Genomic DNA, 26,614 nt, shown 5'->3' on the forward strand with positions numbered 1-26,614 from the left:
TTGGAAGAAACTAACTTTTATTTTCATAACAGTTCAACTTCTTCGCGTCATTTGTTTAAAACTTACTGAGCCACTCAGGAGTAAATTGTTTGAATTTTGCCTGCTTTCAATTTGATTACTAAATTAGTATTCATGTACGACGAAGACTTGTTGAAAGCAATGGGATTGGGTGAGTACTGATACCAGATATCGGTTGGTATCGGGCTAATACCAACAAAAACACCATCATTCCCCAAAGTTAGGACACAACTGTCCTTAATTTTAGGCTCAAATTCTGGTGTTTTCTAAGTTTCTATTTCTAATCTTTAAATTCCCGTTTATTGGACGCACCCATACTTTCTGCCTTGGTAAAAAGGGTGTCTTATATTTGAGGAATTACGGTAGTATCCCTTTATCGTAGCATTCCAATGTTTTTCTTGAAAATAAGCCGTTTGGGATAAAGTACACATTGCTGTTAGGATTAGGACTTGTAAACATTTCTCCCTCCAGATCTCACCTAAGTCTGTAGGAGCTTCCTTTCTGTTTTTTTTTCCTGGCCTCCGTGGCTTACTGCTTGCGCAAGAGGATGAGTTGAGGAGCACGCTTCAGATAACCTTTGCAGTGAATTGGTGCTGTCCGAAGAAAAAGGCAAGAAAGAAGGCTGAATGCAGTTGAAAGCCAGCACGCGGCTCACGGCCTGTAGCCCTGCAGCTGACGGTAGAATCCCGGGTTGGGACGACTGGAAGGCCTGGCCAGCTTCACCTGCTGGAAGGCTTGGTCAAAGGTGAGGCCTTCACTCCGCATCAAGTAGGCGGTGACGACGGAGGAGGAGCGGGACACGCCGGCGTTGCAGTGGACGAGAACCACGCCGCCCTGAAGGCAGAAGGAAGCCGCGGTTCATAATTTGATGCTGACGTCGCGTGTCTCAACATATTGAACCTATTAAAAGAAAAACCTGTGACCATGTATCACATGGTGCATAAACCATGCACTGCATAAACCGGGAATTTTCATTTTTGGGGGACGAAAAAGTAAAATAACTTCACCGCCGTGTGAATTCTTCAATTTTTACCTCAGCCAGTGCCTGATGCAGCTAACAGCAGCTTGTGTTAGCAGAGATTGTTACGGCATTATTTTTATTTAAAGAAGCGGGCGGACTGAACCAAGGTCCGAGTCCATCCTTGTTCACACACAGGAATATTACGAAAATCAAGAGGAAAAACGTATGATATCTCAATTAAAAGTTCACAAAAGGCTAATCCTTTGGACTCGTGTATTAGTTGCGGTCGTTTGGCATATACACATGATCCTAAACTTGGTGAAACGCAGATGCTGCTCAATTTTGGGTATTTATAGTAAAATGAACTCGAACGGCGTCGCGAGGAAAAGGAAAACAACCGCTTGGAGCACATTCACACTGACGAGGCATTCGCTGACCCCTCACAATGAGGGAAATCTGAACTCTTAACGCACAAGAAATTTATAACTTATGGATATGTACACGTAAAAATATGAAGCGTTTACAAAAGATAATTTCTTCTGTTTTGCTATAGTCTTTTCATTGGTGCGTCTTACACACCGTCACAGAAAATAACAGAATTTGAGCCCAAAATCAAGGGTGCGTCTTATACACAGGTGCGTCTTATATTTGGGAAATGACGGTACCTATTGTAAGTAAGAATACGTCTGGAATAAAATGCACATCTGTGTGTCATAGCTCATCTTATGTGGCTGACAGATCAAACCTTCAATGAATGGTGCAGAAAAAAAAAATCTGAACTTTAAGTTACCGTTCATAGGACGCCCCTACTTTTGGCCTCCATTTTTGGGCGAAAAAAGTGCATCTTATACTTGGGGGGATTATGGTATGTAGTTGTTTTTCATTCCCACACAAGCAGAAGCACCATCGATGGAATACAGATGCAATCTGCGTACCGGAGCGTAAATGTGTAACTTGATTAATATTAATGCCAATGCAATTATTTTTTACTGCCTGCAGTGTCAGGATGGTAATGATGAAATTAAAGGCACATCTTGAGACGGGCCCTCCATTCGGTCCCGGAGCAGGCCGCGTGTTTGTTTGTTTGTTTTTTTGTATTCCGCCTGTCACCACGCCCCATCTCTCTCTTGGCCTTCCACGCCGATCAATGTCCACCGCGTGGGGCGGGGCCCCTCAATGCGCTTTTCTGGCTGCGATTGACATGTTAGCGCCGCTTTCTGCGGTTTGCTTTCAACCCTAACCCGATCTGGCAGCCCCTCGGGGCCGGCGCCGACTAACGTAAAACACGCACGCAGATAAGAATTTTCATTTTTTTATGACTCGCTACGGGTCCGAGAAGCGGCTCCATCGAATTATCTGCGCGGGCTTGGCCGTGGTTTACGCACAGCAGGCCTTGGTTTTATCCTTTGGGGGCGATAAGGAACATCTGCAAAATGAAAATTGCCCAAGATAGATGGAATCCATGGCGGGCTACGTGGAAAGCTAATTTGATTTTGTCGCGAGTGCTCTGCCGTTCTCCTTATTTGACATATCACGGCGAGCGTCACTTTGTCCGGCGAGCGGGAGGAAGCGCCGGGAACGCCATCCAATAAGAGGGAGGTCGCAGATGAGGACACTCAACGTGGACGCGATGGACTTTGTGCCGAGCTTTGCCGGGAAATCTGACTTTCAAGATATTGATATGACTGCCGCCAATTGGAGTTAATATACCTTCCTGAAAGTAGAAATAATCAATAGGTCACACTCTTGAGATTTTTATCTATCAAGCTTGAAGTAGACATGCGGATATACGTGTTTAACCCCTGGATTTTTCACTAACCTGGCCTTATTTACCAGCCAACTTGGGCTGACTCGGAAAGGGCCATTACATCATCAAATAGAAAGATATATTTACTTTCAAGCCCTCAAAATGTTCGGGGTGGGGGGGGGCGTTTCCGATCAAGCAGCTAAACACGAACGCCTTGCTGATACGGCCGCGCTGGGCTTTGCGCTTCTTGTTTTAATTTGCGGCCGGGCCTCGATTCGCTTCTCAAGCAACTTGACGAATGTACGGCGTGCCTGGCTTGATTGAGTGCGCGCTAAAGCGGGGCGGCGAGAGCCAATGGCAAGTGCTCCCTGGAGACACAGCTGCAGAGCGCATATATGGATGAACTCGCTCGCTTGCGTGCGCGCGAGCGAATACCTGTTCCCGGGCCTGATCTATAAAGGAGCCGCACTCGTTGACATATGCCGCGATTTGTGTTTCCGGGAGGTCCAGGATCCGGACGCTCTTGTAGAGCAGCCGATCGGGGAAGGGGTTGGCCACTCCGCAGGCCACGTTTAGCACGTGCGACACCTGCAAACAGACAATGAGGCACCTTGAGCAAAATGAGCCCCCGATGTGACCACGCCGTGGCTTTGACGGAGCGCTGGAAAATGCAGCAGGTGTGTGTGTGTGTGTGTGTGTGTGTGTGATGGGAGACAGAAGGAGTGTTTATTATGAGACAGATGGCGTTGACTCATTTTCTTCCCCCTCTCACTTGACTTTAGCCCAGCGGCCTCAATCCTCTCCACGAGTCTCTTTACATAACTCAGCTTATTTTCCTTCGTTTGCATATGCCTGCCTGTGAATTTTGCTCGATTGTACCCAAAAGAGAGACCGTCCTATTGGCCAGCATCCTTTTTGGATGGGCCTCTGTTCAAGCGCGACCGTTGAGTTTTAATACAGAAAATTGGGGAAGGTTTTTTATGGGAGAAATTAAAGAAAAAGTTAAGCTTATCTATATTTGCAATGGAGTCCTATCTTCGAAGCTGATGTTTTTCAAACGGAGTTACCGGGCTACAAAATATCTAACAAAAAAAAATATTGCCAATAACGCCACTTGCAGCATGCGTGTCGCAAAGGTGAGCAATAACTTTCATTTTCATCACTTTTAGCTGACTGACTAGTCAAATGCAACTTTAAATGTTCATCCCCATCTAATTTATCAACAGTATCTACAGATATTACCTACGCTATTAAAACCTTTAATCTATATACATATAAATGTATATAGATATATAAGTGTATAAAATTATAAATATATAAGGGTTAACAATTAATAAGCAGGGCTTATTTTGCCACGTGAATGGTGCATTACCTCCATTAAATCACAAAAATTGAATTTATTCAGGTAAATAGCAAATAGCAAATTGCAATAATATTGTTATTTCCGCACTCAACACTCATTCCACAAAATTGAAATATCGCATTTATTTTTTTTTTACGTCCAAACGAGTACCTCTGGGGGCATGTTGGAAAGTATGTGAGATTTTGTCAGGCTCTCTGTAAGAGGCAGCAAATCTCACTTCATGCTTTTTAAATGCCATGACTGAAACAGTACATTTTTCTTTTCCCATAATCCCCCAAATAGAAGACACACTTTTTTTCCCCAATAAATGAAGACCAAAAATCTGGGTAAAAATTGGACTTTTACTTATTATTTTTAATTCGACACCATTCGAGAAAGAATGAACCGTAAGCCACATTAGTCGGGTTTTGACGCATTTTTATATCGGCCGTATTCTTACTTTCAATATTTCGCGTAACGGGCGGACATCAGTTGGCTGTTAGCAGCCAGTGCCGGTTGCAGCTAACAGCAGCTCGTGTTAGCTGTGGTTTTATTTTCAAGAAAAGAAGCGAGCGGGCTGAACCGACATCTCAGTCCATCGGAATTACGAAAATTGGAACATGACGCAATGTATTGCTAAATTGCGTCAGCTAATTATTCCTATGCTAAACGTAGAATGCTCAAGTTTGATATGGATGGCCATCGTCATAAGTGATACAATTTTCCGAGAAAGACGGAAATAAAACGACCCGTCTTTTGAGATCGTAGAATAAAATACGCGTATTTTGAAATACACCCAAAAATGTAGATCCAAAATGCAATAAATGAAAAACCGATGGCACAGCACCGTTTATTTATTTAATTTGTTGCTGGCTAGGGGATACGTCTGAAAAAGACTGAATATTATACAGTAGAAACATGATTAAATAAAGCGTGCAATCAGATTTCAAGGAATCAATGGCTCTCCGATGACAGCAGTATTTTTCCATCCTCTGATTGGTTGGTGAAAATTCAACTTATTCCAGCCAAGTTCAGAGAGCAAAACATGCGAGGAGCTATCTGCGCAGCACGCAAGAATACGGTCGTCTGGAGGCTTTGATGTATTTTATTGAAATATGCGTTAATTCGCCGCTAACGGCCCGGAAAGCAAACGCGGAGCCCAACCCTGCACTGGATCCAAATGGGCAGCGGAAAAGAAGCCCCTATAAAAAACACGCTCACTTTACTTGATTTGAACTGGCGCTGGCAATAAAAAGAGGAGTGCGGAATGAGTAAAATGATGACTGCGGCGTACTGGCGGCGCACCGCGAGTGTTGTGTTCCGCAAATGGAGAGCAGCGGTCCAAAGTGAATGACACTTTTGTGGCTCCTTAACGAGGCGCGGCTGCAGCAGTCGACGTGTAAGAGCCGGTTCGGGGAGGTCAACAAATTACACTCTCTCGCTACTAACGCCGCCGCCGCCGCATCTGCCCGCGCAGGAAATGTGCTCAACATCAGCAAAGCCCGCCATGTCAGCCTGATGGCCTCTCGTGCGCATTAGCATGTTAGCATCTGATCGATGGGGCTAATTACTGCGCCGCGTGTCACAGGTGCGCGCTGAAATTCAATTACAACAGTCAGTTAGCGTGATGAACGACCTCGTCGGGGGGGCACGGATGATAATCAAAGAGGACAATGCCATTTTTTTTTTGGATCTCTAAACTATATTTGACATACGTCGAATTAACACGCTTTCCGTAACTTCCAAAAATAAGTCTAGAGCAGGGGTCTGCAATATATATATACAGTATATATATATATATATATATATATACACAGTATATACAGTATACACACACACACACATATGTATATATATTTTTTACAATAATGTTTTTGCTGTGCTATTTTTGTGATGGAAAAAAAAATCATAGTATCTTAGAACGCCGGATGACGCACATTTTCCTGATGATCAAGGCCGTCATTTTCGAGAGTTTGCCGGTGTCGTTTTTGAGATCGTGTAACTAAACGGCGACAAAATGCGGTCACGCCTCACGCGCTTCCGACAAGCGGTGGGAAACGGCGGGCGAATGTCCTTCCAGGCAGAGCGAGCGGAGTCATGAAAGCCATCGTCCCCGGAGTGAGAGCATTTCCTGGGAGCCGTGCTGGGATCGTTTACGCCCCCTACTGAGCGAACGAGACACCGCACGGATCGGCGTCTAATCTCGGGTTTCGGTGCATGAGATGGCTACACAGCAAGGACACGCCTGCACAATTGATTCAACCCCCCCCCCACGCCTTCTCTTCCTTCTATACGGACCTGATATCTCTGCAAGGTGTCCATGTCGTGGGCCGCATCCTGAGAGGCTGAAAGAGGAGGGAAAAAAATCGTGTGAGAAAAGAGCGTTTGAAGCAAAACTGCTGAAGCAAAAATAAGGCCGTGGGCTTACATGAACTGCAAATGGTGACGACAATGGCACAACAAGAATATTAAACATTGGGGCGGCGGTGGGCTTTTTCACACTAATGCTGATGCAGTATTTTTAAAAAATTACACTATTGTTAGGCAGCTTAAAGTCAGATTTGATTTTTTTTTTTTTTGATGACTTGTAGGTCAACAAATGGAAAAAAAGATAATCAAAATGTCATCAAAATAGTCTAATTACCGGCTTAAGTGGCCCTGAAGTGCAAATCATAGAAAGAACAAAGCAAATGAAAAAAGGTCATCACAAACAAAAACACCTTACAAGAAAGACTCACACAAGAAACCCGAAACACACAAAAAAACGCAAGCAAGAAACACAAAAAACATTTTCTTGCGTGCGTCTTTTTTCTTGTGTGCTTCTATTTTCTTGAGTGCGTATTTTTTCTTGCATGTTTTTTTCTTGCATGCCTCTTTTTTCTTGCATGCATCTGTTCTTGTACGCGTCTTTTTTCTCGCGTGCGTCTTTTTTCTTGTCTGCTTTTTCTTTCATGTGTCGTTCTTGCGTGCTCTTTTTTACTGTGCTTTTTTTTCTTGTCTGCTACTCTCTTTTAAAGGTGTTTTGGTTTTTTGTTTGTGATTACCTTTTTTGTTTGCTTAGTTTTTTGTTTGTGTGATTTGCACTTCAAGGCCACAGCAATACAGGCGTATAAATACTTTTTTTCCCAATTAAGCAACAAAATCTACAAAATAATTGACGGATTAATCGAATGTCAAACGAGTCGTTAGTAAGCGCGCCAATGCTCGCCATGAGATGCGGGGTCAAATTGGAGTCGTATCACAGAAGGGACGTCAACTACATCTGCGGACGAATTCTTACATCCAAACTATCCAGCGCGCAGTGGATGTGTTTGCGCGCCGGGAAAAATACACGTGAAAGTGAATCTCTCCTCAGAGGGAGCGTTGAAGTGTTTTTCTTTGATAAAAATGGACAAGTTGAAAGTGTGTGGTGTTCACGGGCGAAGTGCATCATCTTGAAATGAGTTGTCTCAGTCAAAAAAAAAAGACTGGCTGACAGACAATCTCCCAGGAGGGTTGTAAGCGAGTGGATGTCGTGGCGCGTGCTGACACTGATTGGCTGACGTAGAGGAAAAATGAGCGGCACTTCAATGCCGTTAGCGCTAATGTGCCGTAAAGGAAATATCGCTTTTACTGAGGCGAACAGATGCAATATTAATATTGATCCCCGCTGACGAGTTGTCTCGTCTGCGAGGTGAAGGGTCGCGGGTGCATCCACGGAACAGAACGGCCACGCCGCGCGGTGAGGGAGTTCAATGTCAGGCTCAAGGACACTCCTGCACCACTTCAAGCACAAACATTGACATTTGTGGAACAGTCTGAATACTGAAGTAAGACAAAGTGCAAATATAAATCTGTGTAAAAAAATAATTGCAAACACATATATGGAAGAGGAAGCAAGTTAACATAGGATGATAGGGAATACATCTATAAATAGAATAGTGTGATGTAATGTGTTATGTGGTAGTTACATTTTTACTTTATAAGTATACGAATAGTAGTTAGTTGGTTATACAGTAAAGAATGTGCGTGTATGTATTATGTGTTTTATTATGTAGTATATGCATGTACAGGATACTATATTATATAATTCAGCATTGTGTCATATTTAAAGAGATGGATCTATGGAACTAGTATATTTTTAGGATATATGCTTATCCGGATTTTATAAAGTGTATAGATATTATATATTTATTTATACATCGTGTATTTATACATAAGTATATACCCTGTTTTTATACATACAGCATGTGTAGCAATATTAGTATATAATTCAATACAAGAACACTTTAATGGGTGGGGATATTTAATGGGTGGGGATTATATCTTTGAAAAGAATTCATTTATAACATCTTGGTTAAAAACTTGGTTCCCAGCAGATGGCGCTGTGTTGTTAGTTTTTTTTTCCTGTATAAACGTTATATTTAATACAAATTCATATAAATATTCATATAAAAATTTTGGCATAGAGTAAGTCCTATTTACTGGTTAACAGTTCTCTTTTTTAAGAATACTAACAAACGTCACTTCCGGTTTGTGAGCCAATACATGATGGTAAGGTCACTGTTGTTTCTTACCCAGCAGTAAGAAGGGTCGGACCACTCCAACTTGAAGATCCAGACTTTGATCCTCCACAAATCCGCAGCCGTTTCCATCCTCCAGCTCCTCCACCTGGACGCCGCCGCCTTCTGTGCTCGTCTCCAGCAGCTTCCTGCCCGTCACCGTGGTAACGCGGGTGCACTGTTTCCTCAGGCGGCTTTTACTGAAGCCCTGGATCTCCCCGGACAGTGAATGCATCACAAGAGGCTCGGGTTAAGCTGCAAAATGATGTAAAGCAAGTTTAGAAAACAAAAAAGATACTTTTTGGGGGGTGTGATTCACTGCATCCATTGCAAAGACGCAAACTACTGTATGTGTCTGTATAAAATGAAATGTAAAATTCTTCAATTCCAAGTATTACTATCAATCTTGCACAGTTTCTCGAATGTAATCCGTACTCTTTGCCAAACAAAACAAAAAAATCTAGCTATAGAGATGATATGAGTAAAATTTAAATAGCCAAAGGCATAGCGTTTCGCTAAGTTAATCGACTCGCGAACTCACCTCGTTAAAAATATACAAGATTACTGACACGACATGCAAGCAGAGAGCTTTATAATCACGATCCCAAGCTTTTAAGTAACATTAAAGCAGTTGTTTTAAAGACCAAAATATTTTGGGGGAAAAAAAATGCGAGCAGGCTACAACACAAGCGTGCAGTATTTACAAGCTGAGAGACACCGGAAGTACGCCAGAGTGATGCATTCATAGTCTTACAAAAAAGCAGGAATGTTGATTATTGCGACATTTTTGATTAGCCCGGACCAGGGGTTTTCAAACTTTTTGGAATCTTGGACCCTTTTCACAAAGCAATTTTGCCAAGGACGTAATTTACAAATGTTTGCGGGGGAAAAAAAATAATTCAAGCGGAATAAGCCGATAAGTGCTCTGTTTATTCACCAAGTGTATTTGTTACTTTTCAGTCATACAAGTTTATAAAATAAATATTTCAAATTGGGTCAATTTCCACCAAATTTATTAGACAAAAACAGCATTATAACTCTAGGATTTTTATAGGACTGAGAATTTTGAATTTTGCTTAAGAATATTTATTATGTCATAATTAGAGTATTATGACTTTTGAAGACTTTTGCATTATGGGAGTCTAGGCTAAGTCAATCATTGAAGTCATTGAAAGCCTTGCAAATGTCATAAGTTGGCCACTTTTCCCTGGGGTGATCTGCCCCCCCCCCCCCCCCCCCCCCTTCATTTTAAGAACTGTCCCAAATGAAGAAAAATTGTGCTAGTTTTTAGACGATCAGATCTTGTTATGAGAACAAATATAAATGTTTTGAGTAAAGAAATTTTAATAAGAAAATGCTAGATTTAATATCTTGAGAGCACTTTTTCTCGAGATTTATTTCTTTGCAACACAAGTTATTTTTTTCCTTTTAGGCAAAAAAAAATGTGTCTTTCTTATTATACACCTTTGTTTTTTCTTTCTGCGGCGTTAAACGTGGGAGAGACTTGGCAAGTCGTGATGCGAACTCTCGGTGCACTGACCGTGAACGCCTCACGATGAGGAAACTAGGACGCCTCTTCCCATCTCATCCTAGTGACTGAGAGGGAGAAAAAAAACACGGCGAGCGGCTGGAGCTACGGTGGGTGGAGTACAGGAAGCTGCTGCTGTCCTCGGCTATCTTGATCATGGCCCAAATCTAGGTCCAACACAAATCCACAAGGCGAGACTGCGGACATTTGTGCCTTTGAATCCGTGTTTTTTTTTTTTTTTCTCCCTATCCCGACCGATTTGCGGAGCTCCAAGATGTCTCGGGGAGTGATCCAGCCCAGCCAGCAGAAACTGGCCGAAAAGCTCACCATCCTCAACGACAGAGGCATCGGGATGCTGACCCGAGTTTACAATATCAAAAAGGTTCGCACACTCTCACGTTTAATGCGCACAAGAAGCACACGGGCGAGCTTGAATGGACATGAAAATGTGTAGTAATGTGAAAGCCGGTGTCACTTGTACGCTAACGTAATGTTTGATTAGCCGCCGCTGTTGAGGTAAAGTCATGAAAAAAATCAAAGTCGTGTGTAGCTACCCTTCGTCTTTTTTCTCCAAATTATGAACCAAGTGGATTCCCTCAAAACGAAACGAAGGAGAAAAAGAATTGGCCTTGATTGAGGCTAATGATGGGCACGGTCTGTGGCTAACAGCGTTAGCTTGCGGTAGTCTTGGCCCCTTGCGCCCGAAAGGGAATTCGCGACGGATTTCTGGCTTTTATTGTGTAGATACGCAAATTAAAATTGAGTAGTAAATTAAATTCGACGGGGACAAAATAATAAATAAGTATCCACACCTGGCCTCATCTGCAAACGTTGGGGCCCAGTGCCGCTTAATGGCGGAGGGTGTCGGCTAAGCTAAGCTAGGCTGGGCTAACGAGTCGGGGCTCCGCCTAAATCACGACGGCGAGTAGCCCGAAGACGAAAGCTCAAGACCGGCCGCAGCTTGCTGGCCTGCTCACGGGCACGCTAGCAGAAAAACACATAGGAGCTCGAGGCCTTTTTTTTTTTTTTTTTTAATAACCTCTCGTATTAACTCAGTTAGGTAACGGATGTTTCCCCCCTATAAAAATTGCACGTTAACGTACGTAGAAATCTACACTTGACATTTTTAAATAAACAATTTCCACTATAGTTGCCCTTTTTATTGCAATAATTTCGATACTGAGTAAGAAATAAATGAAGAATAACTATGAACAGTAGACAAAAATAAAACGAATACATCGACAGACTAAAACAGAAAAAATATTTAGTGTGAGTACAGACAGAAATAGACCTGTGCCTGACGAATGATGGACCTGGAAAAAAAAGTTGTCAAATGAGGCCGTCTAGTGGTAGCAAAAGGTTGGGCAAAAACACATCAACAGCCTGACGGATCGACAATTACAGTTTTGTCTGGCTTGGATAAAAAAAGACTGACTGACGATGACAGAAAGGGGGCGGGGCTCTGCCGAATGTCAGACTAGCAACAAAATGTAAGTTGGCCACCTCTGGTGTTGCGACAAAATACCTGCATTCGTTCAAATCCACGCCTTGATGGAGCAAGTAATGATACGGGCGTATTTCTTGGTCACTATTTGAAAAACGTGTAGATAAGTTAGTATTCCAAACGACTGGCTGGCGAATGTTGACATTAGGTCTTGAAGGCCGCTTTGTGAGGTCAAGAGAAGTGTTGTGTTGTTCTAGCGAGAGTTTGACGGCCGCCATTGTTTGTGAATGAAAGGGAGGGAGGAGTCCATCATCCCAAGTTGTAAACGAGAGAAGCCATTAGTCGCAACGCTTACACTGCTCTGTTTTTTTAATACCATTCATGATAAGCAGTACAAGGAACGGTCATATGAGTGATAACAAAAGACCTCAAAATGTGTTGACACAATTAGCTCAATTTTTTCGGAATGACTTTGTTGAAACGGTCCCTTTCACTTCCTCCCGTTATGGACATGTTGCTGTCATTTTCATGACTCAATCAAATCAACCAGTTTAACATATTTTTTAAAAAGTTATAATTTTGAAATTTGGCAAATAGACCCACGTAATCCACATCTTAATCAAAGAACTTGACCCATGTGCCCGCTGGACCTCTGCTATCTACTTCGCTATGGATGCGTTTGTAAGACCATCCACTTCAGCTAGTGAGGAAAAGAAGTAGCTCTCACTTTGAAAAAGGTCGGTGACCTCTGTTCTACATGGCATCCCACCGACCGGACCCGTTCGTGGGCCAGAACCGGTCCCCGGCCGCATGTTTGACACCCCTGGTTTAGCGCCATTGTATAACTTTATCCAAATAATCCAATTTCATTTTTTCAGTAGTAGTCATTCTGTTTAGTGTACTTCTTTGAGAAAGTGCTTTGATTATCTTTTGTGTTTAATTCAAAATAGGCATTTGATTTTACTTTGCTTCTATTTATTTTTTTCGTATGAAATGCTAGACAATACTTTTAAGATACACTGTTCGAACAAAGAACACTAGTCAGAAACAGCAGGTATGAGGAAAATTATATCTTACAAGATATAGTGCAGCTTGAGGTAAAAAAAAAAAAAAAAATAAATAAATGAAAGACCCTGAGGAAAAACCCTAAAGTCAATAAAAGTAAATGATGCTCTCTGAAGTGCAAAATAACAATTTTGGTTGAAGAATCTGGAAAGAACTGCTTGTATAAGAATGTTATTGTTGTAGATTTGCGATTTAGACTACTGTAGTCCTTTTTTTTTTGGGGGGGGGGGGGGGGGGGCTGATAATACATTTGGAAACTCCTATTTGATTCTGTTTGCGAAAGGGTATTTGTAATGGTGAAATAATGGCAACAATTGGGTGATGAGTTTTTTTTTGTTTTTTTTTTTAGGGGGGTTCCCAGTTTTTTGCACACGATATAAAACGACACTTTTTCCTCACGCCTATTCTCGATTGAGTGGCAAATTCAATATTTTTCATTCGATTCGGAGTATCTTAAAATGGCGTGACTGCGTCATGACGACTCTCGCACACAATCAAAGGGCCGCGAATTTCCTGCCGTTTATTTTCCAGCCGATGCACTAATAAGTGTTCACTTGGCACCACAATCACAAGTTTGCTCTCATAGTTTGTCATATTTCAATCGGTGAGTTGTTGTTGCTGTGGATTGTATTGCATGACCCCCCCCGCCATTGTGTGCTTTGCTTTTCTCCGACTGTTCCGAGATCAGCTAAATGTGCTTCCATGCTACACAGAATGTTCCGGAAAATACAGTGGGGCCTGGCCTCGGGCTGAAATGACGGGGAGTGGGGGGCATCAATCACACAAGTTATCCGTTCAACAAAACTCCAAATGAAGCATATGAAATGTACAAGAATTAATTCCATTTTGTCATTTTAATTAAGATTTTTCTGTATGCGTGTAATAACAATAAAAAGTGAATTACAAAAAAATAAAGAATTTTAAATTTTGCTTAGCTTTAAAATTGAGGTTTTGTTAAAGTGGCAATGTTTGAATTAGAAATGAATGTAAAAATAATGTCAAGATGAACGCAAGGATCATTCCAGAACTCTGTGGTCCAGCTTAAAGAATGTCGAGGTCCATTTGAGGCCCGCCAGTCTTACTTTTTGCCCCCCCTTGGAATCCCATCTTAGCGTGGCGAGCTTGTTTGGCGTGTTTTTTGTGTGGTTCACGGCGAGAGAGTGAGAAAATGCCGTACGTTAGTGTCGGTAACACCTCGTTAGCACCTCGTCAGCACTTAAGCTAGTGGGCTGAATGACGTCACATTGGAAGCACTTCACATGACCGCAAACTACACTTAAGTAAACATACATGCTCAGAATTCTCCAAAAATAACAATTATTGCTCTCATGGACATGTAAATGATGTCTGGCTTTCTGAAAATGTAAAATAAAAATGTACAACAAAAACAACCTCAAAAGGTCAAAAGCCTCAAAAGTTGCTAAATGCTAATCCTTACATATTGGTGGGATGCCGTTTCATCTTATTGCTGCCATTCCTATACCCACTACGACTTTTTGAAAAGCTGTGGGGCGCATTGTTTTAACGGATGTGAAAGGTTAAAGGGTTTAGGAGCATTTTTTGGGGCTTGGAACAGGTTAGGTAATTTCCATCTAAAAAGCGTCTGGACTTACGAAAAATTAAGTTACAACATGACTTCCGGGACACATTATTTTTGTAAGTAGAGCTACCACTAACACTTTGAAGAGAATCTTGCATATAAGTGCTGAAATTGGAGATTCCAATGCAGTTTTCCTGGCTGATATTGGACCAATTTGAATATCCGATCAGGGCACCCCTTTGAACATGCGGCGGGAAACTCAGAGCGGACCAAAAACGATCCGTGCAACTCGCACGCACATAACGAAAGGACGGAATCCTCTGATCCAAAAGTCTGAAATATTATTATTATTATTGTTGGAGAAGCATTTACAGCTCCCAAGCCGTACATTAGCATGTAACAAACGCCTAGTGTCCGTCGAAGGCGATCGCGCTCGGGGAGCAACGGCCGTCTTCTCGGTTACTAGGCAACAGCCTTCTCCCAAAACGCGGAGGGGCCCGACTTGGAGTGTATCGTTCCCGGCCAGCGCGTAGGCAGGGGTGCCGCTCGGCTCGGCTCGGCTCGGCTCGTCAGCGTGCGTGAAACGGGCGCGACGACCCGCGCGTAACACAATGCATGCGTGTGCGTGTGCGTGCGTGTGTTGAGATGAGCAGTTTGTCCGGCCGGGGTGGTTTTGATTTCTTCTCTTCTTCTCTCTGTTCCAATGCTTCCCCCCCTCCTCCTATGCAGCAAGGACAAGTTTGGAAGGTTTGCAAAGTTTATCACCTTCCACTGATGAACCTCCTTCCCTTCCTTCCTCTTAGCCCCGCCCCCTTCACCAGCCCTCCCCCGACCCCATCCCGGTCCCACCCTTCCGTCCTTCCCTCCCCTCCCCTCCCCTCCCCTCCCCTCCCCTCCCCTCCCCTCCCCTCCCCTCCCCTCCCCTCCCCTCCCGGCTACCTGCACGGATCTATCTGTTGCTCCTCTGCGCTTCTTTCACGTTTCGATGGATGAGCGCGGGCTCCCTTCGCATCGAGTCAAAAAACGCAAAGTGTCTTCGGATTGGGGCGATTGATTAAAAAAAAACCTTGTCCCGGAATGTCCGCTTTTAAAGTCCTTGATCACAGGGCGTTTGTTACATTTTCATTTACATGATAAAAGATAATGGATGAAATAGTTTCCGGAATAGTAACAAAAGCTCTTCTCACACGACAACTGATAGTATAAGCTTCTCATCATTTTAAGGGGGGTTCTTTGGGCTATGAATTAGGGATAGATGGATGTTTGGGATTTTCACAAATATCGGCAATAACCTTTTTAATAAATCTGGTAGGAATTTAAAGTGGTCATTTTAAAACTGGCTTTTCTTGATTTATTTGAAGATTTGGTTCACTTAAGAATACTGTAGATTGTCGTGACCCCGGGGACGCTGCACCTTCTCTTTTTGCTTGAAATTTAAAAATAAGAGTTTGACGTTTCTGTTATTTATACATTTTGCGGACCATTTTCGGTTTATGGAAAACTATGGGGGGGGATAATAACTTGTTTATGTAACTTTTTAAGACATGTCAATGACTCTGGGACTGGGAACTTTGTGAACTGAACTTTGTTAGAATTCCAACTCAAAGATGACTGTTTTCATTCTAAAATAATCACGATGAAAAATCTAAAAGTTGTGCAATATATATATTTCAAAGTTATGAGTTGGGGTTTGTATTTTTTTTTCAGCTTTTTTATTGGCTTCCTTACCTCCGAATAATCATGACCGTACCAGCCCTGAAATACAGTAACTGTTGAGCCCTTCTATTATTATTAGTTTTATTCCTTTTATCGCATCACTTTGTAATGGAAATCATACTTTTAACTCCTCGTGCCATGGACAAGAATTTTCGTCATGTAAAATACTTCAGTGACAAGAATTCTCATCAACTATGTTTATTTTATTTTTTTAATGTAAGGATAGATGACACTCATGGCCAGAGCTACTCTAAATATTCTGCCAATCGAGCACTGCTCCAACGTCGTTATGTACATACAAAAACTGTTATTTTGCCATTTCAAGTCAAGTGACTGATACAAACATTCGAATCATAAAGTTTGACCAAAATCTAAAGGGGTTTATGGAAAAGGTGAAAGGGGCGTCAGTTGAAGTAGCTGCGCGGAGGCAAGACCGAGATCTGTTCTGGTATCCTGGCAACCGCCCCCCCCCCTCCCCCCTCCTCCCACGCCATCCCTCCATTGGCTGCGCCGTTCCCTCCTCTCTTTCCTCATTCAGCCAGACAGCTTTATGCACTGTGGCGCTCCATCTCCGTCAAGTAGCACTCGCATCAAATTCATACACACGCAAAGATGTTTCCAGATTGAGCGTTGGAAGCTCTTGCATGTTTCTGGCACATGCGACACAATCATACCCCCGAAGCATCGGTGTTTGCATCCAATGTGGAATGTCATTGACTGGAAGTGCATGCGGGACGTGCCATGACGTTGCATCAAGCTTACATACACGATTTGACTCCGATCCGTTGGGGCCTTGCACAATTATTGGAACAGAGAAAACAAGAGCCTTAGGGATGACTGCGCATCTAGCAAACATTGTGACGGACGCTATCTTTGTGCATGAGTGCGGTCCAGAAAAAAGTCTGGGAGGGGGCTGTGATAAAAGCTGGTCTGTCGTTGTGTAGAAGAATGGTGCTTTCAATGCTTGGGCCATGAACACGTTAGATTATGTTTACACCGTTTCGAGCTTTCAAAATTTGTATGCTGTTGTTATTTATGTTTTTTAACCCGAGGGAAATTTTGCCCCAACCTGCGCTTTTGGTGTTTGTGATGTGTGATAGCGAAGGAAAGCCGTACAAAAAACACTAGGAGGCTAAAATATCGCGTAGATTGTCAAAACATGAGGACTTTCAACATGCCACGCTGCCGTCCCTTTTAAATGCTTGCAAACGGCAGGTCGAGAGGTTCACCCTTCTAGGTGTCAAATTTAGCCTGTCGGCCTCATTTACTGACATTCAATATTGGGAATATTGTCAATTTTAGACATGTTGAACAACTGATGTTTTATCGTGCATTTCCCTCGATTTTTGCATTAATCCTTTCAACGGCAACTCGCAAACGGGGTGCAATAGAAGTTTGTGTGTTGACGCCCTAAAACCACCGGGTGCCGCAAGTGGTCAACCTATGACATTCGCAAGCCTTTCGATGACTTCCTTGATTGGCTTAGCCTGGACTCCCATTATGCAAATGGTTCAAAAGTCATAATACTCTTTTTCAATTTCATAAATATAAAAATATACAGCGTAGTTACTTTTGTCGCATTTTTCAAATTTTTGTACGTACAGGGGACGTCGGCTCCCCAAATAATGATCTATGTATGGATAGGGCTGATGCCGCTGAACAAAGGTCCGGGGGTTGAAAGTAAAACTATATTCATATTTGATGATGTTATGACCCTTTCATAGTCAGCCAAAGTTGAGTGATGATAGGGCCAGGTTAGTGAAAAATCCTCGGACAAACTTGACCGAACCTTTGCTCCATAGCTAACGCGTTAGCGACCTCAACTCCAAGTCCAATATGATTAGAGGAACTTCTACTCCTTTTTCTGCACTGCTGACCTGTTGTGGTGTTGCCTGGTCCTCCTCAGGCATGCGGAGACCCCAAGGCCAAGCCCTCCTACCTGGTGGACAAGAACCTGGAGTCTGCCGTCAAGTTCATCGTCAGGAAGTTCCCTGCTGTGGAGACACGCAACAACAACGTGAGTTGATTGGCAAACGCTTCAAAATCTTGCTTGCGGGTCTTTGCAGAAGCCGCGTTCCCATTATGTGTTTTTATCACACGTTTTATGATTATGCTTTTTTTGTGTGTGACAGACTGTGATATTTACTCTGGGGAAAAAGTGTTTGTGTGTGTGTGGCGTTATTACTTAGAAGGAGCAAATGTTTAGCTTGTGGCGTGTTTGTGTGCTTATGTGAAGTGCGCAGCGACACGTGTGTCCAGCTAATAGCGCAATTCAATGTAAATGTGCAACGATTGTCTCTTATGTTGTTTTCTGTTTCTGTGTGTGTGTGTGTTTGTTTTGCATGCAATTCCTGGCTTATTCCGGACATGTGCTTTTTGGTAAGTTTATTTGTGGATTTTATTTGAGTTTTGTGCTAATCCTTGATTTGTACAAGGCTACTTTTGGTCTATTTGCTTTGCTCGGCTGGCCGCATCATCATCATCATCATCATCATTATTATTATTATTACTATTATTATTATTATGTTTACGTTTTGTAGTCTTGTGCATCTAGAAGTGAGCAGCTGCATTTTTTCAAACAGGCCAAAGTCCAAATTTCAATTTATTACCAAAGAAATCTAGGTACGCGATTTACAACGCTCTCAGTGCAGCGCTGCCCTTTCCTTCTCTTCCTTGGCATCTACCTAACAACAGCATGTGTCAGTTTCATGAGGGAGATGCACTCCTACAAGAAAAGTAATTGGCTCCCGGGGCGACCATCAACCAATGAGGGCATGAGTAGATACAACTTCTGGGCGGGAGTAGATTACGACTCTTGCCCTCATTGGTCAGCTACAGGCTTCACTCTTGTTAGGCTTCCGGGCGCTGCTTATACAACCGCGGCTCTCTGTGAGACAACAGCCAAAGAGATGGGAAGGGAAGGGATAACAGTACACTTACTGTATGAGGTTTAATCATTTAAGATATAAGTAAATGTGTGTACTGTAGCAATATTTGTCTTATATGTAAAGAATAAATACTTTTCACATTTAAAAAATACAGGTATCCTCATGCATGAAAATTTCGGGGGGTGTTTCGCTACTTTGCAGTTTTTCACTTTTTGTGGGGGGTCGTGTTTGGTCACCATTAACCATGAATTTCATTGTCGTTAGACCAGCGGTCCCCCAAATGCTGCCTGTATTTAGCCCGGTCCCTTGGAACCATACTAGAGACGCTTTATGATTTTATTTATTGATTTATTTTTTCTGACCACGTGGTCTAGACTTACGCATGCACGAAACGTGACATTCGAGGAAGGAGTGTTAATATTTGTAAAGTAGCCCTCAGATGAAAAAGTTTGGGGTACCCGAGTTAGATATTTTTCTGTGATGTGACGTTACAGCAACAGTTGGCGCAGCTGCAGAAGGAGAAGTCGGAGATTTTGAAGAACTTGGCGCTCTACTACTTCACCTTTGTGGATGTGATGGAGTTCAAGGTTGGAAGTCAGCGACGGCGTTTTGGGATGTTGATTTTGTGCTCTAACGAGAGAATTTTGCCTGTGCGCGGACAGGACCACGTGTGCGAGCTGCTCAACAGCATCGACGCCTGCCAAGTTTTCTTTGACATCGTAAGCGCGTCGATGGCCCGTGCGGCGCATACGAAGGACGTGACAGGACCTTGTGTCGTTTTCCTGTCCAGACGGTGAACTTTGATCTGACCAAGAACTACCTGGACCTGGTGGTGACGTACACCACGCTCATGATCATCCTGTCGCGCATCGAGGAGAGGAAAGCCATCATCGGCCTGTACAACTACGCTCACGAGATGACGCACGGGGCCAGGTCGGCAAAATGCACTCAAAGCTTTCCACGCTCTCGCTCGTCTGACTTTTTGGGGGTGTGCATGTGTGTGTGGCAGTGATCGCGAGTACCCCAGGCTGGGCCAGATGATTGTGGATTATGAGAACCCTCTGAAGAAGTTGATGGAGGAGTTTGTCCCACACGGGAAGGTAGTGTGCATCCACACCAATTAGCCATCGAGGTACAACAACGGGAATAAAAGAAACAAAGGGAAAAAAAACATTCATTCCTTTTGTACCATATTTCTCAGAGTACAAGAAGACCTCGCCTATAAATCGCCCCCCCTCCTTTTTTTTTTTTTTTACTGCAATTTGGGTGAATTTTACAAAAACACGATTATAAGTCTACCCCTGACTTTAGTGGTTACATCGATCATGGCTTTCCAATTACCGTAATTCCCCAAATATAAGACACGTCCGTGTATAAGGCACACCGTTAATTTTGGGGTCATATTGTACTTTAGAAGTGGATTGATGGACCGCGTATAAGATGCAATAACACTTTTTATGGACTATGCATGTCTTAAATTGGCAGATTAATTGTAATCTGCCAGTGCCCTTAAAAAGTGTATCAGTCAGGTTCCAGTCAAATGTGGCTAGGTCTGGCTTCATTGATTAACAGGATAGTGCTGTGCAACTTGGGGCATTTATGCTGAAATGCGCTCAACTGCTCGGAGCAGATTAGTAATGTTCAATGGAAAAAAACAAATCTGAACAGATAAACAATGCTATACAAGAGGAATTTATGTTGTACTTGATCTTTTTGAAAGTCGTTTTAATTGCGCTCATTAGATGTTTACCCACTAAAGACATTCATTCTGCTTTCATGAAAGATGTCGGAAATCAGAAGATTTGGAGAAGAAAGGTAAAACAATAGCTCTAAAGCACAGGTGTCAATCTCAGTGCCCGAGGGCCAAATCTGGCCCACCTCATCATTTTATGGAGCCCGCAGAATGCTAATTATGACTGCAAGTTTCTGACTAAAATTGCAATTTAGCAGGTTTGCATTGTTTTTTTGCACAGTCGCTGTCAGACGCCCTGATCAGCCTCCAGATGGTGTACCCCAGAAGGAATCTTTCGGCCGACCAGTGGAGGAACGCCCAGCTGCTCTCGCTCATCTCCGCTCCCTCCACCATGCTCAATCCTGCCCAGTCGGACACCGTGAGTGCCAGCCTGACCCGTTTCCCCTCTCTGTCTGATCCAGGAATCTCCCGAGCATGTCCGTCCATCTCCCTGTCTTCCTTTTCAGATGCCCTGCGAGTACCTATCCCTAGACGCCATGGAGAAATGGATCGTTTGTAAGTCAGGGAACGTCGAGCGGGGCGCCGTCGAGCGGGGCGCCGTCGAGCGGGGCGCCGTCGAGCGGGGCGCCGGGCTCGCTGACGGTGCGTCCCGCTTTCTTGCGTGCAGTCGGGTTCATCCTGTGTCACGCGGTGCTGAACAGCGACGCGGCGGCCTTGTCGCTGTGGAAATTGGCGCTGCAGAGCTCCACGTGTCTCTGCCTCTTCAGGGACGAAGTCTTCCACATCCACAAGGCTGCTGAGGACCTCTTTGTCAACATCCGAGGGTAAGTTTTTTTAGCCCGCCAATGTCCACTTTTAAGTTTTTCCACATCCTTTTTGGGGAAAAGCAGATTATTGTTTGGCAGCTCACTTTTCCTGCACTCAGCACCTGTGCCTTTTTTTCATCAAATTGAAATACCGTACTTCCCCAAATATAACACATTTTTTTTTCTCAAAAATAAAGGTCAAAAGTAAGAGTGGATCATGCAAAAGTTATATCTCCAGCTGATTCAGCTAGCAGTAGCAAGCGTCAAATGGACATAATAAAAGCATAAAAATGACTAGTAAACAGTGTTTACTTAAATTTTGAAGATACTGGTAACATGCATTTTTCTACTTGTACATGTGCAAGTCAATACTCCAGTGGCTTTATGGGGAAAATGTCATATTTTTAGAATTTAGCCCGCAAGTACGTTGGGACGTCCAAAGTGTTCCTCCAAATCGGCTTTCAAGATTCCAACTGAGCGACTTTCTCCGTGTGTGTTTCCAGGTACAACAAGCGCATCAACGACATCAGAGAGTGCAAGGAACAGGCCCTGTCTCACGCGTGCGTACGAGCGCACCCCCACCGTCGACTGCCGTCACAACCTCTTTTTCTCGCTCGCGCTCAAACGGATTTATTTAGTCACCTCCATTTGTCTTTTTCCATTTCCATTTCCGCCTTTGCGACCTGCTCGCCTCGTCCCTCCGGGGTAGTCCGACTCAAAGACGTCTCGCCGTATCCTTTTTCCCTTTCTTTGTCTTCCCCGCATTTCATCTTCCGTACTTAATCTGTCTGCCGCTTTCATCTTTGTTCTCGTTCTCGGCGCCATGCCTGTCATTTCTTCACTTTGGTGTCTGGCGAGGATTGTCCTCAAAGTGTCAAAGCGGCGGCTGTTGCGCCTCGCCACCCTCGGCGCTGACTCGCGCCTTCTGTCTTCCCTGCTCCGCAGGGGTTCCATGCATCGAGAGCGACGCAAGTTCCTCAGGTCCGCCCTCAAGGAGCTGGCCACCGTCTTAGCCGACCAACCGGGCCTGCTGGGGCCAAAGGTAGCGCGCCCTCCGGGGATGTCCCCATGGAAAATTTTCTAGAGTACTGTTCAATGCCGCTATCAATAGGACACCATATTTATCAAGTGCTACGGACAGACAGTCAACCTTATTTCAATTTCCCATCGGGACACCCTTAGTTTGACCCCCACGGTATACCTGACTTTTAAGCAATTGTCTAGCATCGTTAACCGGGGCTGAACAATACGGTAATCCGCTTGCTAATAAGCTCAACATTAGAACCAGGCGCGTTGGTAAGAGTGCAGGATAGTTTGGAAACAAATGGAAACGTGGCAAAAATCACAATTCATATTTCTTTCGGCCCTGCCGTTATGAGACGACTGCCGTTTGAATATCTTCAAAGACCATATGCATACGTTGTCTCCTTTAGGCCTTGTTTGTTTTCATGGCGTTGTCGTTCGCCCGAGACGAGATCATCTGGTTGCTTCGACACGCAGACAACATTCAGAAGAAAAGCACAGACGACTTCATCGACAAGTACGCGACGGGAAACGAGCGCGTGTGCGTCCTCGCTGGCCCGCGATCACCGGAGCCATTCTGCGCCTTTGTTTACCAGACACATTGCCGAGCTCATCTTCTACATGGAGGAGCTGCGAGCGCACGTCAGGAAGTACGGACCCGTCATGCAGCGATACTACGTGCAGTACCTGTCCGGCTTCGACGCCGTCGTGCTCAATGAACTGGTGCAGGTCAGATAGTTGCACCTACACAAGTGCGCTCCTTGTACACAGGCTCCCTCTAGTGGTGTGTCAACACTAACATTTTGCACTGGCGGCCGAGTGAAGGGTGGCTGCCCTAAACAAGACACGGTGTCCGTATTATGTTGGTCGCAAGCTATGAGTGTTAAAGGCAAACTAATCTTTGACATTTTCAGTAGTTCATATTTTGTTCTCAGTTTCACAATGCATTTATTTTCATGTACAAAAAGCCTTAAAAAACCTGCAGTATCACTGTTCTAGGTTATACAATAAATTGACCCCCCCTTCTCCTTTTTTCCCCCCATCTGGCAGAACCTGTCTGTGTGTCCAGAGGATGAGTCCATTATCATGTCTTCATTCGTCAACACAATGACCTCGCTCAGCGTCAAACAAGGTAAGAGCAGCGCAACTGTGTTCAGGGACCAAACCTTCGGAGTGTCCGTGAAAAATCGCCTAACTTCAATATGAACCGCGTTTTGCAGTTGAAGATGGCGAGGTGTTTGACTTTAGAGGCATGAGGCTCGACTGGTTTAGACTGCAGGTTGGAATCAGCTCCTCTTGACAAAAAAAAAAAAAAAAAAAGTAATGTCTTATTTGTATGACTAATGCCATTTCCTGCACGCAGGCCTACACCAGCGTGTCCAAGGCCAGTTTGGGGATTGCCGACCACAAGGAGCTGGGCAAAATGATGAACACCATCATCTTCCATACCAAGATGGTGGACTCATTGGTGGAGATGCTGGTGGAGACCTCAGACCTCTCCATATTCTGGTGACTGAGTGACAAGAGTGTTTAGGAACTTCCACCTCAACCTGAGTATAACTTGGAAGGAATTGTGAAAATCGGATGAAGTGTTCTGGAGAGACTGAGCTTTTAGTGACGGGGTCCCCAAACGTTTATAGATTTCCACAATGCCATACATAACCAAATATTAATACATCTTTCTGGGCTTTTGACTGGGTAAAAAATGAAAATAAATAACCATATTAATGCCGCACTTAACCAAATATTAAAAGCCTTTTTCTGTCAGAAAGAAAAAAAATATATAATGTATCTGTTGGGTTCAGGCAACCAGAACATTTAATAAACAACAAACCAGAAGGAAGACAAGGAGCTTTTACTCACGGGGAGAGTTGACAGAGTCCTGCACCTTTTCAGATCTCTTAGCGATGTAAATGCACACCTCGTTCGCTCATTTATTCATTTGCGTTGGCCCTAGTTACAAAGCCATTGCTGCCCTTAAGGGTTGGGGGAGACGCATGGCAACAACGCAAACAATCAGTTTGTGATTGTGGGAGTTATAGGCACCGCGCTGATGTCTTGTGTCTCATTATGATACGTATTTTGTATCCTGAATTTTCTTTTGTAACAAGAAACAATGCTCTTCCCGCTTCCGAAATGAGTTTTCTAAGTAGAGGTACGGCTGTGTGTCGTGTGTGCGCACAGTTTCTACAGCCGCGCGTTTGAGAAGATGTTCCAGCAGTGCTTGGAGCTTCCCTCGCAGAGCCGCCACTCCATCTGCTTCCCTTTGCTTTGCACACACTTCATGTCCTGCACACACGAGCTGTGTCCCGAGGAGGTAGGCGCCCGCGCACAAAGGCGCCATATGCGAGCGTGGCATCTGTCCACATGCCGCCATTTTGCCTCCCGCAGCGGCACCACATAGGGGACCGCAGCTTGTCCTTGTGTAACATGTTTCTGGATGAGATGGCCAAACAGGCCCGAAACCTCATCACCGACATCTGCACCGAGCAATGTACACTCAGCGACCAGGTAAGAGGACTTTTTAAATTTTTGACGAGCGACCCCAACATCAAATCGTTTCATCAAATCGATTTGACGATCGCAAAGTAGAAATGACAAATTAGAAGAGTAGGAATTTGCCTGTAACTTCATGACACTTTTAAGGAAAACCCTTTTTTGGAATATAGAGGTCTTTCTTTAAAATTGTCGCTTTGTATATCAAAAGTGGTATCGCTGACCTCAAAAGTTGAGTTCTGGTATCTGTTGGTGTCGGTGATGAATTTAGCACTCGTACTGCTATCGATGTATTCGAAACTGTTAACTTCAGAGAACTATTATTGTTAAATATTCATCATGACCCTATTTCTCAAGTCCGCCTCGCTTATAAGACGATGTTGCAACAATAAAATGATTTGACGTTTCAGTGCTTTATTTTGTGGACACAGGTGAATATTAATTTGTCAAAGTCCCGGACGTCCTCGCCTTGTTCGTTTTACGTTATTCTTCCACGGGTAGTCATCTTCCGACTCACTTTCATAAAGGTAGCAGGAAGAAAATGGCGCGCCGAATGGAAAAAAGCAAGGCGAGGCGAAGTGCCTATTGCAGCATTTATGCTAACGTGATCTTTTATTGAAGTGGAGTCGTCGGCGGACACGTGGCTCCGTGGCCAGCGCAAAATTAAACAAATGCCACCGCTGCGGTTGTTGTTGCTTAGTATGGTTTAAAAGAGAGGCGGACATTTATTGGGTGGGAAGCCCACTTCCATCTTCTAATTGTTTACAAGCAAATAAAAGTCACAAAGAAGGCAGTAAAAGGACCCATATGGCGCCGTGGGATTTCAGGCCTATTGTATACTAATGCTCACTGTCACATTAACGTCGGGCTTCTTTTGTCGGCGCGTGACGCAAAAAGCCTCTTAAGTTGACGCGCCGCCGGCCGCGCGTTAAACATTGTTTACGGCCGAGTTGACGATCGGAGTCCGTCTGTGCGTGCGCATGACCCTGTGCCGGCAGCTGCTTCCCAAACACTGCGCCAAGACCATCAGCCAGGCCGTCAACAAGAAGAGCAAGAAGGCCACGGGAAAGAAGGGCGAGCCCGAGAGAGAGAAACCGGGAGTGGAGAGCATGAGGAAGAACCGGCTACTGGTCACCAAGTAAGCGCACCGCAACGCTTTAGACTTTTTTTTAAAGAACTTGCCGGCCAATTTTACGCATTCTGACTGAAATGAAATTCCGATTGATTACAAAAGGTAAGAGGATCCCAAAGCTTTCTTTCCTCTTTGCCGATCTAATCTAGCCGCTCGTGTGCTTGACTCCGAGAACTTCCTCCGCAATGACAAAATAAATAAATACTGTTCTCACCTGACTGGCCAGTCAATCAGGTCTGGGGGCACCCCTACAAGACACGTGATTAGCTACCGGTGCGACAATCGACCAATGAAGGCAGAAGTTGAAATCCACTCCTCGTTGGTCCCCGCGTCTTGTAGTAGAACAGTTGACAACGATTAACGTCGACGGTGCGGCGCTCAGTGTTAAACCGTGCCACACATCAACATCTTCTTCTTCCCCCAGTCTGGACAAATTGCACACAGCGCTATCGGAACTGTGCTTCTCCATCAACTACGTTCCCAACTTGGCGGTGTGGGAGCACACGTTCACGCCCCGGGAATACCTCACATCTCATCTGGAGATCCGATTTACCAAGTGAGACGGCACACGACTCGATTCCGGTTTCCGGCCACAACATATACGATTTGCTACTTGCTCGGCTCGGGCTTTGACTCATCGGGGCGGCGCCGAAAACAGACTAAAGCGGCCTTCC

At 44.1% G+C, this 26,614-nt stretch overlaps 4 protein-coding genes across 11 annotated transcripts in view; 2 read left to right on the forward strand and 2 right to left on the reverse strand.

Annotated features, from left to right (window-relative positions):
* LOC148419744 (uncharacterized) overlaps nt 1-628 on the reverse strand; it is a 38,133-nt gene extending 37,505 nt beyond the window's left edge. For all 3 annotated transcript variants that reach the window (XM_088422113.1, XM_088422112.1, XM_088422111.1), the window contains exon 1: nt 497-628. The gene's annotated coding sequence lies outside the window, so the exon portion shown is untranslated. The remainder of the gene's footprint in view (nt 1-496) is intronic.
* The window catches only part of rbm45 (RNA binding motif protein 45), a 71,276-nt gene extending 62,282 nt beyond the window's left edge, over nt 1-8,994 (forward strand). Inside the window, exon 10 of the mRNA XM_088422129.1 lies at nt 8,629-8,994. The gene's annotated coding sequence lies outside the window, so the exon portion shown is untranslated. The remainder of the gene's footprint in view (nt 1-8,628) is intronic.
* On the reverse strand, nt 1-11,011 carry LOC148419745 (dual specificity protein phosphatase 19-like). Of its 3 annotated transcripts, XM_088422139.1 has the most exons (6): nt 9,151-9,330; nt 8,625-8,864; nt 6,367-6,413; nt 3,162-3,314; nt 742-852; nt 1-611 (listed from the first exon to the last, which is right to left on the reverse strand). In XM_088422139.1, exons 2-6 carry the CDS (start codon nt 8,842-8,844, stop codon nt 585-587), a joined length of 558 nt encoding a protein of 185 aa, XP_088278265.1. In that variant the 5' UTR covers nt 8,845-8,864; nt 9,151-9,330; the 3' UTR covers nt 1-584. The 3 variants fall into 3 exon arrangements, with proteins under 3 accessions (XP_088278265.1, XP_088278264.1, XP_088278263.1); XM_088422138.1 differs by lacking the exon at nt 9,151-9,330 and adding an exon at nt 10,950-11,011 and having other exon boundaries at nt 1-852; XM_088422137.1 differs by having other exon boundaries at nt 1-852.
* Nucleotides 10,133-26,614, forward strand: part of nckap1 (NCK-associated protein 1) — a 22,477-nt gene continuing 5,995 nt past the window's right edge. The window contains exons 1-21 of one of the 4 annotated variants that reach the window (XM_088422119.1): nt 10,133-10,519; nt 14,916-14,933; nt 17,809-17,919; nt 19,285-19,377; nt 19,453-19,509; nt 19,581-19,723; nt 19,800-19,890; nt 20,764-20,901; nt 20,990-21,038; nt 21,151-21,307; nt 21,793-21,849; nt 22,235-22,331; nt 22,723-22,829; nt 22,909-23,041; nt 23,363-23,444; nt 23,533-23,591; nt 23,676-23,821; nt 24,497-24,629; nt 24,704-24,823; nt 25,807-25,946; nt 26,365-26,496. In XM_088422119.1, coding sequence (XP_088278245.1) covers nt 10,412-10,519; nt 14,916-14,933; nt 17,809-17,919; nt 19,285-19,377; nt 19,453-19,509; nt 19,581-19,723; nt 19,800-19,890; nt 20,764-20,901; nt 20,990-21,038; nt 21,151-21,307; nt 21,793-21,849; nt 22,235-22,331; nt 22,723-22,829; nt 22,909-23,041; nt 23,363-23,444; nt 23,533-23,591; nt 23,676-23,821; nt 24,497-24,629; nt 24,704-24,823; nt 25,807-25,946; nt 26,365-26,496 — 2,171 coding nt within the window. In that variant the 5' untranslated portion in view covers nt 10,133-10,411. The remainder of the gene's footprint in view (nt 10,520-14,915; nt 14,934-17,808; nt 17,920-19,284; nt 19,378-19,452; nt 19,510-19,580; nt 19,724-19,799; nt 19,891-20,763; nt 20,902-20,989; nt 21,039-21,150; nt 21,308-21,792; nt 21,850-22,234; nt 22,332-22,722; nt 22,830-22,908; nt 23,042-23,362; nt 23,445-23,532; nt 23,592-23,675; nt 23,822-24,496; nt 24,630-24,703; nt 24,824-25,806; nt 25,947-26,364; nt 26,497-26,614) is intronic. The other 3 variants (XM_088422120.1, XM_088422121.1, XM_088422122.1) reach the window with 3 other exon arrangements.

Source organism: Hippichthys cyanospilos, chromosome 8, assembly GCF_059441005.1.
Source record: "Hippichthys cyanospilos isolate Australia breed blue-spotted pipefish chromosome 8, RoL_Hcya_1.0, whole genome shotgun sequence".
NCBI classification, from domain to species: Eukaryota; Metazoa; Chordata; class Actinopteri; order Syngnathiformes; family Syngnathidae; genus Hippichthys; species Hippichthys cyanospilos.

Coding starts and splice junctions, on each gene's coding strand:
- LOC148419745 (XM_088422138.1), bottom strand. CDS start 8,844: ATGCATTCACTGTCCGGGGAGATCCAGGGCTTCAGTAAAAGCCGCCTG. Junction 6,414..8,624: donor CCGACCCTTCTTACTGCTGG/GTAAGAAACAAC, acceptor CTCCTCTTTCAG/CCTCTCAGGATGCGGCCCAC. Junction 853..3,161: donor TAGATCAGGCCCGGGAACAG/GTATTCGCTCGC, acceptor TTCTGCCTTCAG/GGCGGCGTGGTTCTCGTCCA.